Source organism: Ascaphus truei, chromosome 10 (genome assembly GCF_040206685.1).
Source record: "Ascaphus truei isolate aAscTru1 chromosome 10, aAscTru1.hap1, whole genome shotgun sequence".
NCBI classification, from domain to species: Eukaryota; Metazoa; Chordata; class Amphibia; order Anura; family Ascaphidae; genus Ascaphus; species Ascaphus truei.
In genome coordinates this window covers 17,538,015-17,555,436 of record NC_134492.1, presented here as the reverse complement: position 1 = coordinate 17,555,436, position 17,422 = coordinate 17,538,015, and the positions used below count along the sequence as shown (strand labels likewise).

Here is a 17,422-nt window from a genome sequence, read left to right as displayed (position 1 = left end):
TCAGTGAATGACTCACACATCTGTAACCTTTTATTACAGGCTGCAGGGCAGGTAGGATCTAGACCTCAGACAAGCCACACATGACCTGTACCGATGGTTAGATGTACAGTATTCAACTGCGATTAATCACAATTGACCACAACTTGTCACAAGCACAGATTCTATCACATGAAAAGGTAATAAATGGACAATATTTAAGAAAATGTTGCAGTATATAACAGCTATGTGCTTGTTAACCAATGAGAGGCGTCTTACATAAAGTATTTTGTTAAATGGGCTGGGGGAAAAAGAAACCTGCTTTTTCTCCAAACTGCAAATTCAAGCCGTTAATTACAGTAACAACAGGTTACAATGTCTCTGTGATAAACATTCTGACATGAAAAAGACATTTTTTTAAGTGAAAAATGTAAAACTTTATTAAAACAAGTATTTTTTTTAGCCTATGAAAACAGGTATATACTTGACGCTCTAGGACGTTTGGCTGTGGCCATATTTAAATGCCGTCCTCCCCGGCTCCCCAGAATCACCAACCCAGCAGTCACTGCAATCCTCTCCCTCCTCCTGTCGGCACTAGACTTTCCCAAGGTGAGTGTCTGTGTGTGTGTGGGGGAGAGAGAGGGGAGACTTAAGGGGAGGGGGGGGGAAAGAAGGGCGAGTGTAAGGGGGGGGAAGAAAGAGAGGGGAGAGTGTAAGGCTGCATCCATGCTTAGAGCGACTGCGCGAGCAGCGCGATCAAACACATTCAATCTATGCGCACAGCACACGTGCCCGTGAGTGATGGCGTGGCCGACTTTTCGCGCAACAAATTTTTTTGATTTTGTCTCGCGACGGCCGTGTCACGTGATCGGTTCAGCCAATGAGGGTGAGTCGCTCAAGTGACGTCATCGACACGCCCCCGGCACACCTCTCCGTCGCTGTGGATCACAGGCCACAGATCGCTTGGACGACAGGCATGACATCACGCGCCACGCCGGTGCGCATTCTAGCATGGACCTACGGGGGGGGGGAGAGGGGAGCGAGAGGAGAGTACCTCGAGACACCCAAGTTCCCACCTCAGATGTTTTAAATGCCTGGGCAAAAAGTAAAAGTAAATATCTACTTTCACCACTGTCTTTTCAGATTAGTTTCAATCATTCCGTGGGATTGTGATGCTTATTTAGTAAATATTGACATTTTCATGAAAATGTCGCAGTCAAAAAATTTACAATATTCACTTTAAATTTTCACAAATGTTTTACACATCCCTAACTACAGAAATGCATCCCATACTGTAAATTCACTCGTACAATATCATTTTCATACCCGTTTATTTTATTTACAATATAAATGGTTAATGTTTGGGAAATAAATGGAAATGTATATGCATATGTAGAGATGAATACATACAAAACTTAACATTTCTACAATCTTATTTGTAAATGATTACACACTTAATTAGAAATGTGCAGAAAATTTTAATTTTTATGCATAAATCTTTTTGTCACCCCACCACCTGTGTTGTATAAATATTTCTTTACTGTTGAAATATAGTTGCAGTACATACTTAAGAATTAACATTAAGTCATACCGATTAACAAAGATTGACTGTGATTTCAGGACCCCATAATTATGGATTTTATACTGGCTGTATAACCCATTCATATTTTTAATTTGGTCATCTCCCGTCCTTTACACTAAGCCAACCTTACCTTGATGACATTAGAAGGATTTTCATCAAAAAGTATTAAGTCTCCCTCTCCATTCTGTAACAGTAAAGAATGATGATGAAAAATGAAATGAAAGATATGTAATAATGACAATGAGCAATGAGTATGAAAATTATGTAAAAATCTGAATTTACATAAAGAGGAAATGTTACTCTTTCTTTTGCAACAATTAACTACGTTTTCTTATTTAGCCCATATGCTGAATACAGTACTTGTTCGTTCTTCGTTCTGATTGTTGGAATCTTAAATATGCCAGATGCCTATCAGAGGACCAAGTAAGAAAGAAGAGACAGGCACTTTCCTGTACAAGGGCAGGGAAGGTCCTGCTCAATACACAAATAGTATCAGCTGATGGAAACCAAAACTTCTCAAGTTTCTTGTTACCAAGTTTACAAACGAACAGTGAAGAAAAGATTGAAAACTATTCCAGTTTGCTAAAAAACTGCACCATAAGAAAAAGCTCAGGATAGCCACAATGTGACCCAGGAGCGTGGAAACAGAGAATAAAGGGACACAGTAATATCTATGTGTCTACAACGGTAATGGTCTGACTGGATAACAGAATCATTAGAAACTAACAATCTCCACTTACATAATTGGGGCAAAAGCCTTAAAGCAGCAGTTAATATCACTGGGATTTTCAATAGGTAACTATCACCAACAACATGTATGTCTTTTAAATGTAATGGGATGGCTTAAGAAATACTTATATTTATCTCGTAGGATATATATATATATATATATATATATATATATATATATAAAGCAGAAAATAGCCGTGTTAGTCCAGTTGCGATAGTGCAGAATAAATGAGTATATATATATATATATATACATGCATGTACAGCTCAACCCCGTTATAGCGCGATCTGCTAAAGCGCGAATTGCTTATAACGTGGACATCACCTACCATGTTTCCCCGGCCACCTGCATCAACATGCTCGATCCCGGCATTAATACGGCCTCATTATGTGGACCCTGAGGAGCACCACGTTATAGTGGGGTTCAGCTGTATGCATATATATATATATCTATGTATACACGCACACGCACACTGGCTCAGTGAGTACATCGAATCTGTAAACAACATCGCTGAGGAACTTGGTTCGATTCCCGGTGTCAGCTCCTTTGACCTTGGACACGTCACTTTATCTCCCTGTGCCTCAGGCACCAAAATCTTAGCTTGTAAGCTCATCTGGGCAGGGGCTGTGTCTGTAACAACCCTATGTGCTGCGTACTGCACGCTATGCTGTACTTGTGAATCCCATTGGGAGAAAAGTGCTTTATGAAATAAAGTTATTATGTAACTGCTATTAATATAACAGATTTTCATGCTATATACTGTACAATATGACCAGTAGGATTATCTTTCACCACCATGTATTTACTTTCCTTAAATCCTCCTCATTTCTTCTAGTGCACGTTTATTAAGCAGTCAGTATTTTAATGTCAATCTCATGCCACCTGGCAGCAAAAGATCAAACACTCAAATGTTTTGCAATATAGGCCACATTTTTACTTGAGAATTGGTATCACCAAGCTTGTTAACATACAGTACAACTCGATGAACAATTACATTACTTTTGAAAATTTCTTAAGAGTAAAATTTTCAAAGATAATGAACATTGCCCCTTCAGTTTTTGTAAAATGTAGATACTAACGCAGCTAGTCCCAGATTACTAGAATTATTATACATATCAGAGATGTGTTTGACAGGTGCAGACTCAAATTGTCTGCAGATGTGACAATCATGATGCTGGCTCAAAAAAGAATACGTTTTTTTTTACAGAAGAGAAAAATCAGCATTAAATGTAATATTGCCCAAAAATAAATGTTAATTTGCAACAAACATTTTTAGATGACAAGTGCTTTAATTAAAATGATAGAGTTTGTGTGCTTGTCACACTCAAATATGAGGTGATTTTTGTTCTAATAATAAGACTTTTTTTATTATAACTGCAGCTGAAAAAAATGGAGAAAAACCTATCATACAGGTTCATGGACTGTCATACAAGAGTTATAATTTGTAAAATGATTCATCACATGCATGTAACCTCTTATACATTTTTTTTTTTTAAAGGCAAGGATTCCACTACGTGCAGAATAGGTTACAGAGGTCAAGGAAGTCTAATTTATATTGTCCGCAAGGTTATGGCATTTCGTAATGAGGTTCACAAACTCGTTGCTGAGACCTCCAGTGAAAACGGACCTGCAACACTTTATTGGTTTGTTTTAGAAATTAATATTAAAAGTGAATAACTACAAAGTAAAATGTTTACATTTCTCTAGCAAGATGAGTTTCATTAGCATTATACCAGCTGTTGCTGAACGTTCCTGGATCTCAATGTGCTATGTTTATGTTGCAGGGGTTAGAACTTCATCACATGGTTATGCATAAAAGTAGTGCGAGGTATATTGTGCACTTAATATCAATAACCATTTTGCTTCCCGAGTGTCTTTTGCTGGTTTCTCTGACAGTCAATGGGTTCAAATAATGCGACCGAACTGACTTCCTGGGAGTTAACACAATATCTTCAACAGTCTTGAAGAATAGGCATAATGGGGTAGATCCTCAGACGTCCATTAATGACTGAACGAGACGTTAATGTCTCGGTAAGTGCTAATGGGGATCTTAGTAGCTCACTAACAAGGCATTAAGTGCTGTCTTAAAGCTAATACGGTCTACCGTTAACTAACGGGTGTTAGTGCTAATGTTATACAAAAGAGGTGTGGACAAACTCAACCCATAGCCTGAGCAGGCCATTAAGGTAAATGCGTTGCGTGCCATCTGCGTTCCAGCGATTGTACCGGACGCAGGAGCAAAGAGGCACTGCGTTGTGTCGGAAGAGTCCTGCAGCCGTGGCATGAGGACCTACAGTGTATATGTGAGTTCTCTTATTATTCTGTTTGTTAATAAATACGTGCTTTAAACATACTGTATATTCCATCGCTGTCTGCTGTTCCTGTCGGGAGGGTGCGATCGCGAGGAAGTCTGTGCAGCAAGACTAACGTTTAGAGTGTGTCATTTAGCTGACGGAGGAGAACATTGGGTCAAGGACCCCAAGAAAGAAACCAATACTTTATGTGTGCTCACACATGGCCGTGTGAGTATTGTTTTTAGCTGTATCTTACACTGCTTCCCAACATTGAGTGATTCAGACAGGACTTTCTGTTGATTATTTATTTCTGGTGTTCACTAGTTTTTGTTAAACCAGCTCTTCTCTTCTTTTTGTGTACATGTTCAATAGTGGAGAAACTACTTGAATATTTAATACGGGATAATATTCAGGAATACCTAATGGAAAACAACATCATTAGTAATAGTCAGCATGGATTTATGAAGGATAGATCATGCCAAACTAACCTTATTTGTTTCTCTGAGGAGGTAAGTAGGGATTTAGACAAGGGTTATGCAGTTGATGTGGTCTACTTAGATTTTGCAAAGGCTTTTGATACGGTTCCACACAAGAGGTTGGTGTACAAAATAAAAACAAATTGGACTCAGTAATAATATATGCACCTGGATTGAAAACTGGTTGAAGGATAGACAACAGAGGGTTGTCATAAATTGAACTTTTTCAGGTTGGGCTAAGGTCGTGAGTGGAGTACCTGAGTGATCGGTACTGGGACCCCTGCTTTTTAACTTGTTTATTAATGACCTTGAGTTTGGCATTGAGAGCAAAGTCTCCATCTTTGCTGATGATATTAAATTGTTAAGGCAGTAGAATCAGAGCAGAATGTAATTTCTCTCCAGAAGGACTTGGAGAGACTGGAAACTTGGGCAGGTAAATGGCAGATGAGATTTAATACAGATAAATGCAAGGTTATGCATTTGGGAAGCAAGAATAAACAGACGACTTACAAATTAAATGGGTATAAATTGGGGGAATCCTTGATGGAGAAGGGTTTAGGGGTGCTTGTAGACAGCAGGCTTAGCAATAGTGCCCAAAGTAATGCAGTAGCTGCAAATGCAAATAAAATATTATCTTGCATTAAACGGGCAATGGATGGAAAGGAAGTAAACATAATTATGCCCCTTTACAAAGCATTAGTAAGACCACATCTTGAATATGGAGTACAATTGTGGGTACTACTCCTTAGAAAAGACATTATGGAACTAGAGAGAGTGCAGAGAAGAGCCACTAAATTAATAAAGGGGATGGACAAGCTAACTTATGAGGAGAGGCTAGCTAAATTACATTTATATACATTAGAAAAGAGGCATCTAAGAGGGGATATGATAACTATATACAAATATATTTGTAGACAGTACAAGGAGCTTTAAAATGAACTATTCATCCCACGGGCAGTACAAAGGACACAGGGGCATCCCTTAAGGTTGGAGGAAAGGAGATTTCACCAGCAACAAAGGAAAGGGTTCTTTACAGTGAGGGCAGATAAAATGTGGAATTCACTACTCATGGAGACTGTGATGGCAGATACAATACATTTGTTCAAAACAAGGTTGGACATATTTTTTAGAAAGGAAAGGTATACAGGGATATACCAAATAAGTATACATGGGAAGGATGTTTATCCAGGGAGTCATCTGATTGCCAATTCTTGGAGTCGAGAAGGAATTTATTTTTCCCCTTATGAGATATCATTGGATGATATGACACTGGGTTTTTTTGTTTGCCTTCCTCTTGATCAATAAGTAAGTTTAGATATAGGATACAGTATCTGTGGTCTAAATTTAGCATAGGTTGAACTTGATGGACCTACGTCTTTTTTCAACCTCATCTACTATGTGACTATGTAACTATGAATGTGCTGTTTTGCTGTAGGAGCCAAGAGAAGTGTTCTATCCTCCAGTCATGTCGTGTCATAGAAAAATCACCTACATTTCTTGCACATAAGTTTCCAAGCAGCCAATCAGGAGTATTTGGTCGCTTGCTGTGGAATTGGCTGCTTTGGATTTGTAGAAGAAGCCCTTTAGTGATCAGTCTTATTGCTTTTTACTCCAATCTCTGAGATGAATGCCACCTCGTAGAACGAGGAACTGGCGCACAATCCAATAAAGTGGGTCCCAGGATAAAGGAAGAAATCTTTATTTCTTAATTATCCATAGTACAAACGGAGGTGAGCACCCTCCAACGGGTTTCGTGTACACCCGTACACTTTATCAAGGAGTATGAATGCCACCTCACCTCAATATGCTGAATTTAATTACAGATGGTGGACACACACACATACACCTGGGATATATGCTAATAGGCTATTCAGAGTATATTGCACAGTAATAACTCCTGATAGCATATATCCCAGGTATCTGTGTGTGTCCCCACAGGTGCTAAAATAGGTGTCTCTGTCTCTAGCTCTCTTTAACAGGGAACAACTATTTTGTATAGCATTAGCACTAGTGTCCGTTATATTAACACAAAGGCTCGTTACGACTGAAACAGCACTACTGAGCATTCAAGAAACCTGTTAGCACTTAATGAAGATACCATTAGCACTTAATGAAGATACCCGTGAGCACTTAATGAAGATACCGTGAGCATTTAATGAAGATACCCGTTAGCACTTAATGAAGATACCGTTAGCACTAAATGAAGATACCCGTTAGCACTAAATAAAGATACCCGTTAGCATTTAATGAAGATACCCGTTAGCACTAAATAAAGATACCCGTTAGCACTTAATGAAGATACCCGTTAGCATTTAATGAAGATACCCGTTAGCATTTAATGAAGATACCCGTGAGCCCTTAATGAAGATACCCGTGAGCCCTTAATGAAGATACCCGTGAGCACTTAATGAAGATACTGTTAGCACTTGTTAAGTTAATGGAGTTTTGCAGGTCGGGCCCTAAATCAGCAAAAGACCAGGAAACAAAACAGGAAGAAGCAAAAAGGTGAAAACTTGACAGTAGAATTGTGCAAATAAATAAAAAATAAAGCAAAGATGAGGAGAATAAATACTGTAGTAATAGGGGAAGAACGTAAGTCTTACAACAGTCTTATCTAAGAGAAGAAAAGGGGGACAATCTACACTTTCCTGATATTCCATTTAAATGTAGATTTTCCTGGAATTCCATTCAGATGTACGCTTTCTTGGTACTCCTTTTAATTTACATATATAATTCAGTGTTATAGCTAAATATTAACAAGTGCAAATGCGAATCAATTTTTATGCCTTTAATTTTTTTTACAGTTTGTCTTCATTTTAATTACTTAACAACTGCTGGGTTCCAGCAACAAGAGATGCAGAAAAAGCCGCGTCAGATAAAGCAGCGCTGTAAAACTATCATTGGGATATTAACGTCTATGCCGATGAAAGTTATTATTTCTTGTCCCCTCTTTTAATTGTTTTTTTTCTGCGCTGCACAGGCTAATTCCCAAAGCTTTGCTAGAGTAAATGTTTAGTAATATGTTTATTCTATGAACCAAAATTGGCAACATTTCAAAGACAATGTCATAAGTCTAAAGAAAGGTTAGCGTGGTTTAAGCCAGGGTTGCGCAAATTTTTCCCATCTGTCTGCTCTCCACCCCTGCTCGCGTCCCGTATGCCCCTTGCTCGGCTGCGGCGTCAAATGATGTCACATTGCCATGGCAACGCGAAGCCACATGACCCACGGCGTCATTTGATGCCGGGTTACCATGACGACGCGTCACCGAAGACAAGGTAGTTGAAGTTACAGAGGCCTCGCGCGCTTCCCCCGGTATTTATTAATTTAAATGCCTTGGGGGAGACCGCGGGACCTCTGTAACCGCCGCACACCCCCTGGAAAATCTCGTGCCTTCCAGTTGGCGCATCCCTGGTTTAAGCTGCAAGAGGTTTTCAGAGAGAGAAATTGTAACATACTACAACATTTTGTTAAGAGAAGGCGCATTTAGGGCCATAGTTACTAAGCGGTGCTATTTCATAAAACACGTACCAGAATTGGAATATCCCTGCAGCCTATTCAAATGAATGGGCGGCATGGTATCTTCAAACAGCAGAAAGTGCTTTATGGGAACAGTAGAAGATTCTGTAAATATTAACGATGATCAAACTCTGTGACACCTATAAAGTTTTAACAATGTCAAGAACAGTCATTGTCAGACATGTTTGGAGTCAGTCTCACTAATTTTTTGCATCAACAATCTTCAAAAGGGTCCCATTGATTAAACCAGTACTTTTCCAGTCATATTTACTTGGAACTCTTAAATCTCACTGACATCTTTCACTGTGAGAAACATTACTACTTCGTACTCTATTTTAGTATTATTTCCCATATAAGAATGTCTATTTATTGGTCCCTAGAGCAGGGAAAGAGACATTAAGTAATAATCCTATGAAAGATAAAAAAATATATGATGTAATAATACGGGCCACTAACATGGGGGAGGGGAGACCAAGGACAGTCGTCCTGGGCTTGTAAGGCCTATCCCGTAACTTGGCCTCAACCAACTGGAACTCAGGCCCAACTTTCATGATCGTCTGGTCAGGCCCTTTCCTCAGCCTGGAACACAACATGCCACCAGCACCACTCGTGACCCAGGTGAAGACTTCAGCCCTGGGCCCGGGAATGCTCTCGGCATTCTGATAACAAAAGAGAGAACGGCAAATTCCATCCCTTCCCGTAGAGCAATTCTGTTGATAATGGTTTGTACTTTACCACAGTGTTTGAGCTATAATGTAGCAAGTTGCACTGGCAGCAAAGGAGTTAATTCAGCAGATATTGTGAAGAAATGCCAGATTTGACATATGAGATAACTTTGTCAAAGTTGATTACATTGTCGTTGTACAACAGAACCTAATGAGGACATAACACTGACAAATGTCTTGATTTAATCTAATGATCATCAACCACCGCCAGAGTCCTGAGACCAAAATAAATGTCAACTGCTAAAAATGGAGTTCAACATTATGCAGAGACAAAATGATCTTGGACGAGCCATTGTTCTGAACATTTATATCTATGGGCCCCCTACAATAAATAGATAAATACAGTAAATGCCACGGTTATGTTCCTATTAGCATTTTCATAGCTATTATATTACCATAAGCAATAAAAACTGGGTGCCGTGTTTAACTCCTTCACTGCCAGAGAGCTACACTTTCTGCGTGAGCCATGTGTGATAGGGAGGTAGCAAGGTCAAGCATTTCCATGGTTTCAGCCTTTTTACCATCCTTAATAATATATAGGTGTAATAGAAAGGGGTGGTGGGTTATATTATGGGACTGGCCAGCACAGCACGGCTAAGAAGTGTATAGTTGGGTTCTCAGAAAACAGAAAATGCCTGGAGCGTAATTAAACCTATAACAATGAACATATATGCGTTACATACAGCCTTAAGCTGCTCTCTCTCGGATCGGGGCTTCCCGTGCGAAAGTGCCGGGCTGGCGCTATTGCCGCTTAGTAAATAAGGTCCTTACAGTCAATTTGCAGTGATGGCCTTTCCTTGTGTCTGGATACATACCGAGCACATATACGTCTGATTTGATATGTGTAATTGTTAGTGAAATAATGCAAACTTGTTTTTCTCTATAGAAATGGTAACCTATATTCTGCAGAACACAAAGGTTCTAATAAAAGGAAACAAGACCTTATAATGACACTAAATGAAAGTGCAAACATATACAGCAGGACTGGCCAACTCCCGACCTCAAGGGCCACAAACAGGTCAGGTTTAAAGGATATCCCTACTTCAGCACAGGTGACTCAATCAATGGCGCAGTCAACAACTGAGCCACTGTTGACCCACCTGTGCTGAAGCAGGGATAACCTTAAAACCTGACCTGTTGGTGGCCCTTAGGGACTGTAGTTGGCCACTCCTGATATACAGTATATACTGCACCTGTACGTATATTGTAATGGAAATTAAAGATAAAGAAAAAGACAACTAAACTAGATTTTCATAGTTTCCTGTGCTATGTACTAACTGAATTGAATTACTATAATCTTAATATGTTTTGCTCCAGGTGTAATCATAAAAATGTAAATAAAACAGTTCTGCATATAATAAGACCACAATATTTATTGCTGTAAATATCCTATCACTTTCAGTAAAAAGCAGCACTGAAAACAAATCAGTTGATTTCCAGTATACTGTAATGCTATAGAAACATTTTCAATAGATTGTTACCCTTTAATCTGCAACATTTGATCCTCAGGTCACCGCAGGAGATGATTTAGAAACATATATAGCTAACCAACTGCTCAGCCAGTGACCCAAAGACATTATAGAATTGTGCAACATCTCACAATCACCCAAAAGGCCAACATTATAATCAGGGCTCAGCAGAGAAATGTGTTCTCAGAGGTGACAGGGTTACGCTGCGGTAATATGCTACATGTACATAACACACAGACTCCAACATTAAGTTTGGATAAAAGACATACTGTATGATTGATGATTTCAGATGAGGATATGCACTGACACATTGCGCTTCAGAAGAACAAAACAATTATGGCATTGCCCTCTTCTGGGCTGTCAATGAATCATCTGCCCTAATACAAATCTGACAGCTCCGAACTATCTTTCTTTGTTTACCGATGAGCAGTCTTTATACTTAGTGATGATGATCAGCATGAAACAATATTCCAACCAATTCTAGTAGGTAGTAAACAAGTTCTACAATGCGAGTTTTCGTATTCATTTTGCTCTTCAGAATTTGCTAAATGAAGCCGGTGACAAAGCCGATTCAGTGGTGTCTTTTTCTACAGTAACAATATGTCCCAGTACAATGTATTGTATGGTATTGTGGTGCCTATTTGCTTACGCAATACGGTGATGGCAGTAATTACAGAGTATACTCATGGTACTCATCATGTGATCTAGTGCAGGGGTGGCCAACTCCAGACCTCAAGGGCCAACAACAGGTCACGTTTTCAGGATATCACTACTTCAGCACAAGTGGCTCAATCAGTGGCTCAGTCTTCGACTAAGAAATTCTTCAAAGTGCAGATCTCCTCTGACAGAGATACAAAGCAGAGCTCTACTCACAAGTTCATAATGAAGTTCTCCATTTAATGTGACAGCCGAGAACAGTGGGATATAATGTTTCAGGTCCCATACGGACCTTTCACCTGTTGAAATGGAGAATTGCATTATGAACGTGTGAGTAGAGCTTTACTTTGTATCTCTGTCTTTGAGGAGACCTGAACTTTGAGAAATTTGTTTGTCTATGTTGTGTTGGCTGCACAAGCGGGATTCTTCTCGCCTGAGGCCGTTTCCTTGCACTTTGGAATTGTACTATATATTTCAGTCTTTGACTAAACCACCGATTGATCCACCCGTGCTGAAGCAGGGATATTCTTAAAACCTGACCTGCTGGTGGCCCTTGAGGACTGGAATTGGCCTCTCCATTTCTAGTAATAACACATTATACATCAGGCCAAGATAGATATAAGAGGAGGCTTAGAGCGAAAACACAAGTCCATCAATGTGTAAAGCTGTGAAGAAAACTTATTACGTTACTTTGCAGTTTAACAACGTATTAAACACACAATATAAATATATACACACACACACACAATATATATAGTTTTATATATCCTTTTACTGGTGAAATTGACAGGATAGATCTATATTGTTCTCTAAACGTCAAAAAATCTTGCACGAGAAAGATAAAAAATAATACGTACACTTATCGGTTGACTTTTTGGCACATCATAAACACCTTCTTTCTTATGGCTGGTAGGAACCTAGATGAAATCAAGTCAAATGTGCATCACAATCACTCAAATAACAACGAGGTCAGACAGTGCACTCCAATCTGTTCAAGTAAAAATACATTGAAAAACTACAGATTTGGCTCATACATTTCAGTGTGATACTCTTGCCTCCTAAAGACTCTTGAATGGGGTCGTTCTACATTGTCCGAAGATTCAATGAAGGTTTGCGGCTGATCACAGTGCTGTCAGCTGCTTCGGGCAATATAGGATTACCCCCTACGTCAACTAAGATGTGTAAGGGCTCAACTATTGGGGCAATGGGAGTGCAAACTATTAGTTCACTAATTTCCCATGCCCTGCATTTCATATTATCTATTGCCTTTGGTGTACTCTGAGAAGTGTCCTTTCTGTTAACTATACACCTGTTCAATTCCAATGTCTCAGCATCATTCTATTTAGATGTAAATGTTATTATTTAATTTTAGGGTGTTTTTCTTTGAAAAATGTGAGGATGGATAGGATGTGAAATATAAAGGTTCTGTATCAGACAATGGCAATGACAACATGGCACCACTGTCATCACTTTGAAATATGAGGGTGATAATAATTGCAATAATGACAATCATGAAATACAAAACGTCAGCCAGTTCCCTTGAGCCTGCTATAGGCGAATTTGCTCATGAAAGATATACTTGTGAGTAATTGACTGGTTTGTGCACTAACGTGAGAACAAATATTACAGTGGACAGTCGAGGAACGTGACTTGGGGCAAGATCCACAATGCTCCATTAAATCAGATCTCATAACATGACGTTACCTAAAACAGGAATTGAAGTTAAGTTCCCTGTGTTAACAAGGCGTCCTCAAAGTTAATTATATGTAAAAACATCTTCCAAACTACAGATGTAGCAGGACTTATTGTTAAGTTAAATGAATATCAATAAGCCAGCTGGAACTTTTTCTAACATTTGTTTCATAATGCAGACATGGTGAAATGATTTTTAGCCAAAGAGTAAAACAACTAGATCAAACAGAAGATGCAATACGTATACAGGCAGTCCTCATTTTACAACGCTTCGCTTTACAACGAATGGCTTATCCAACGCTATGCAATGCATACCTATATTAATTTTTACAATGCCAAAATGGCTTATCCAACGCTCTTACGACGCTTTGCAACGTTGTGTATGTGTGTATATATATATATATATATATATATACACATTCACATAAACAACGTTGCAAAGCGTTGTAAGAGCGTATATATATAATATTATACTATATAATATTATATTATACTATATAATATATTATTTATTATGTTATATTATATATATAATACAGTATATACACTATATAATTTATGTGTGTGCTGCATATCTTATTGCCTGCATAAAATATTTGGTGTATTTTAGTGTTAAAAATGCCTTCAGGAACGGAACCTTTCATTTAAACAGTGTTCCTATTGGAAAACGTGTTTCGCTTTACAACGTTTCGCTTTACAACGCCATTTTGAGTAACGCATTGTGTCGGATAACCGAGGACTGCCTGTACTGCCTTTGTTAGTGGCTAATGTGTGGCTTCTAAACAACTCATGAAAGAATGTTACATTATTGTTAGCCAGAAATAATAAACAAATGAATAAAGAGAGTCCGGAAGAATGATGATAAAAATGATAATTTCTCTAGAAATACTGAGGGATTTCACAATGAAGCACAGTATGCAAAAAAAGACACTTGTGAAAAAGGAAGATTCTGGCATTAAATTAAAGGAAGTGCCATTTATATGCTAAATATTTACTTTGACCATTCGAGTTTACTAGTTGTCTAAATTAGTTTGATTGCCTTTCAAAGATGTCTTCTAAAGCGTTAAATGTTAAATATTTATGCAGGTAAAGAAAGAGCAATAACATCTTTTCATCAAAGCTTTCTTTTATACCCCTTGGGATATTTATTTAGAAAAAGAATATTGTCTTTCTTCAGTGCTGTGTCCCTGATGAGAATCATTTCCATACACAATGTCATCTTGAATTCCAGATTAAAGAATAACAAACATCATATTTACCACAATTAACCGAGCAAAATTACACAGTACTATGCAAAGTCTGTGTAATAAAATAACTTGACTCATATCTTCAATTACTCCATAGCGCCCAAACCATTCTGTTGCATATATTAAGGTATAGCTGCTTTGTTACATGCTGTTATTTTGAGAAATGGTAATCACTGTAAAGTCAACAAAATATGTACTGTACCATTTCCAAAAGCTGTTCTTAATTTTATTTTGTAAAAACAGTACTTCTGACAATAAAGGTAATGATAATCCTGCAAAATGTCCTTGTGTGACTTTTTGCTGAAAATTTGCATACACAATATTCTATTTATAAGCAATCATAAGTGCTGGAGTTCATCCCTTCTAATGCTGAAAAGGACTGCAATGAATTTCAACATCTGTTGCAAAGTTTTGCATGCTATCTCAAAGGAACTTAGCTTCTAACTCCAGGCCAGCTATAAGCTTATGATCCAGACCAGTCTTTCTTTCTTACTCTATTATGCTAGCATTGCTACCAGACCAAGCAGAGTGAATGCAAAACCATTACTGGATCATTGACACACTGCTGAACTGGAGTTAGTTGGTAGGCATGGGATAATTCATTTTCGAATGTCACTAATGAAAAAAAACCAGATAGAGGCTCAAACAAAATGTTAATGATTATTTTTCACATACAGTTATCCCTTTGCTGCTCTAGACTGGGCCATTCCTAAAATTGAAAGGCTAGTGACTTTACTATACCCAATTGTGCCAATAATATAATGTATCTTGTACTAACTGATGAACAGATCAGCATTAGCCTGCTATACACTATATTGACACACTCATAGAATAGGATAAATACAAGTCAAACAGAGTAGATAAAATTGCTGTCCCAATATCATGGTTTATACAGAGGTCATTGGATAGAGGTTGACATTGGTGACCAAGTTCCCCATTTAATCTCTCAATAGATACCTGGTAAATGCTTTCTTCAGTGTCTGGATCACGTATGGATTCATGTCCAGCCTCAAACACTATGTACTATGACATCGTCCAGCAAAGGAGAAAGGTCAGAAGTGACAGGAAGAAAGCAAAGAAAAGTTTGGAATTTCAGATATTAAGTTAGGCAAGCAGTAATTAAGAATCTTTTAAAGGTGCATTCACTCTTTCCCCCCCACTTTATAATGTGTGATTCAAAATGGAAAAGAAAGCATCTTCCACACCCCTAGGATTTTGGAGATCCCACAAACCAGTTCTCTTTTAATATTAACCATTATTCAAATCATTAACTATTTTAGACTTGAATAGCCACTGGCTAAAGTGGCTATATCCAATGAAGAGGCAACTATTGACTGGATCACTGGCAAAGACTGTGGCACTGACCATAGTCGGATATCTGCCAGATATCTGATCACAGATTGTTCAGAATAAAAAAAACACATATATAATATGAAAAAAATGAATCCTACAGGGCTTCTGTTTTACAAATGACCTTGAGAAAGGTATTACATATTGTTCTAAGATTTCTTTTTCCCCGAAGTGCAGCGATTCAATGATCACTACAGGGAAACAGCAATTTTGTATGCTTGATAAGAAAATGTTATAACGATAGAGTGAATACTCCTCCAGTTACAGAATGTCCCTCTTACACATTTTGTTGAGGAATGGGTAGAGTTTACTTGATTAGAACATGCTGCAGCAATGCAGAGGATTTGACATTGATGCCATTATATAATGATTTAGATTAACTTACTGCCACGGTGTCACTTGTACTTGATCTAAATAATCTGATTTGGCTCACTGAGTTTATTAATTCTGGATTAATATTGAACCATGATACTGCTGAGCTGCTGTGTGTATCGGACTATCTCCTAAGCTAAACACCTAGCTATGATGAGTAATAATGAAAGCTAGACACCAATTGGGACCATTATAAACTGTAGATTGAAGAAAGAGGGCACTTTGGGTTTATAAAATAAAGTTATTTATTATGCTATAGCCAAGCAGACGTTTCGGCTGCAGATGCAGCCATTCTCAAGGACGTCAGTTTGTCTATGGCATAATAAATAACTTTATTTCATAAATCTGAAGTGCCCACTCCTCTTTCTTCAATCTACACGATACACCATGGACAGCAGCCGGTCTGCCCAGGAGTCAGGAGCATGGTATTGAAAGTGCTCTCTATTCTAAACTATTGTTTTTGGAGAGCTCCAGTATCCTTTTTATGTAACAAGTATATGCTTTGATCTGCCTTGAGCTGAATTGATTACACTATACTATATATATATAACAGAAATAGCCGTGTTAGTGTAGTTGCGATAGTGCAGAATAAAGGAGTACTTCAGTAATAGGTGATACCTTTTTTATTTGGACAAACAATTTATGTCATAGGACAAGCTTTCGAGCGTCTCCTTTCTTCTGTATTACTCAACTGAGGAAGAGAGGAGAACTCTCGAAAGGTTGTCCTATGACATTAATTGTTACAATGGTCTTACAAGTATTCTGTAAACAGTATATAAAAATGTATGTTTGTACGCAGCAACAAAAAAGAAAAAGCAGCACACTGCCCAGGGATGCGTAAGAGTCTCTACACCTCCTTTAGGTAATGTTTATTATTCAATACATTTTCACATTTTTATACCACCTGGCTCCCTGCGCAGTGCGCTGCTTTTTTCTTTCTTGTTGCTGTTTGGATTTCTATCAGCGGCTGGACACGTCACTAAAGAATCTTGGTGGCTCTAGGAGTGGGTAAGATCCATTGAAGAAATGTATTATTATTATTATTATTATTATTATTATTATTATTATTATTATTCAGGATGCACTGCAAGATTTTGTCAGTTATGGACATTTATTTTTTCCAATGAGGATATAGCAGGGTGAGAATATCACTTTTGACTGTTTCCTTCAGAATTGAGAATCACCACGCTTTGGTCACTCACTTAGTAGTATACCAACTCCATATCAGAGTTGTACCTATAGATTCATTCATTGAGGATTTCTACCTTATCCCGGAACTATTGGAGCACCCACTATCTCTATATCTTGAAATGTTTGTATACAGGACTGAAGCTTG

General features: G+C 38.2%; 1 protein-coding gene across 15 annotated transcripts in view; it reads right to left on the bottom strand.

Annotated features, from left to right (window-relative positions):
• DAB1 (DAB adaptor protein 1) overlaps nucleotides 1-17,422 on the bottom strand; it is a 585,647-nt gene that overhangs the window by 22,334 nt on the left and 545,891 nt on the right. For 9 of the 15 annotated variants that reach the window (XM_075616022.1, XM_075616019.1, XM_075616017.1 and 6 more), the window contains 3 exons: nucleotides 15,322-15,387; nucleotides 12,283-12,342; nucleotides 1,689-1,742 (listed from right to left, as the gene is read on the bottom strand). In XM_075616022.1, coding sequence (XP_075472137.1) covers nucleotides 1,689-1,742; nucleotides 12,283-12,342; nucleotides 15,322-15,387 — 180 coding nt within the window. Of the gene's footprint in view, nucleotides 1-1,688; nucleotides 1,743-12,277; nucleotides 12,343-15,321; nucleotides 17,085-17,422 lie in introns of those variants that run through there. The other 6 variants (XM_075616023.1, XM_075616026.1, XM_075616027.1 and 3 more) reach the window with 4 other exon arrangements.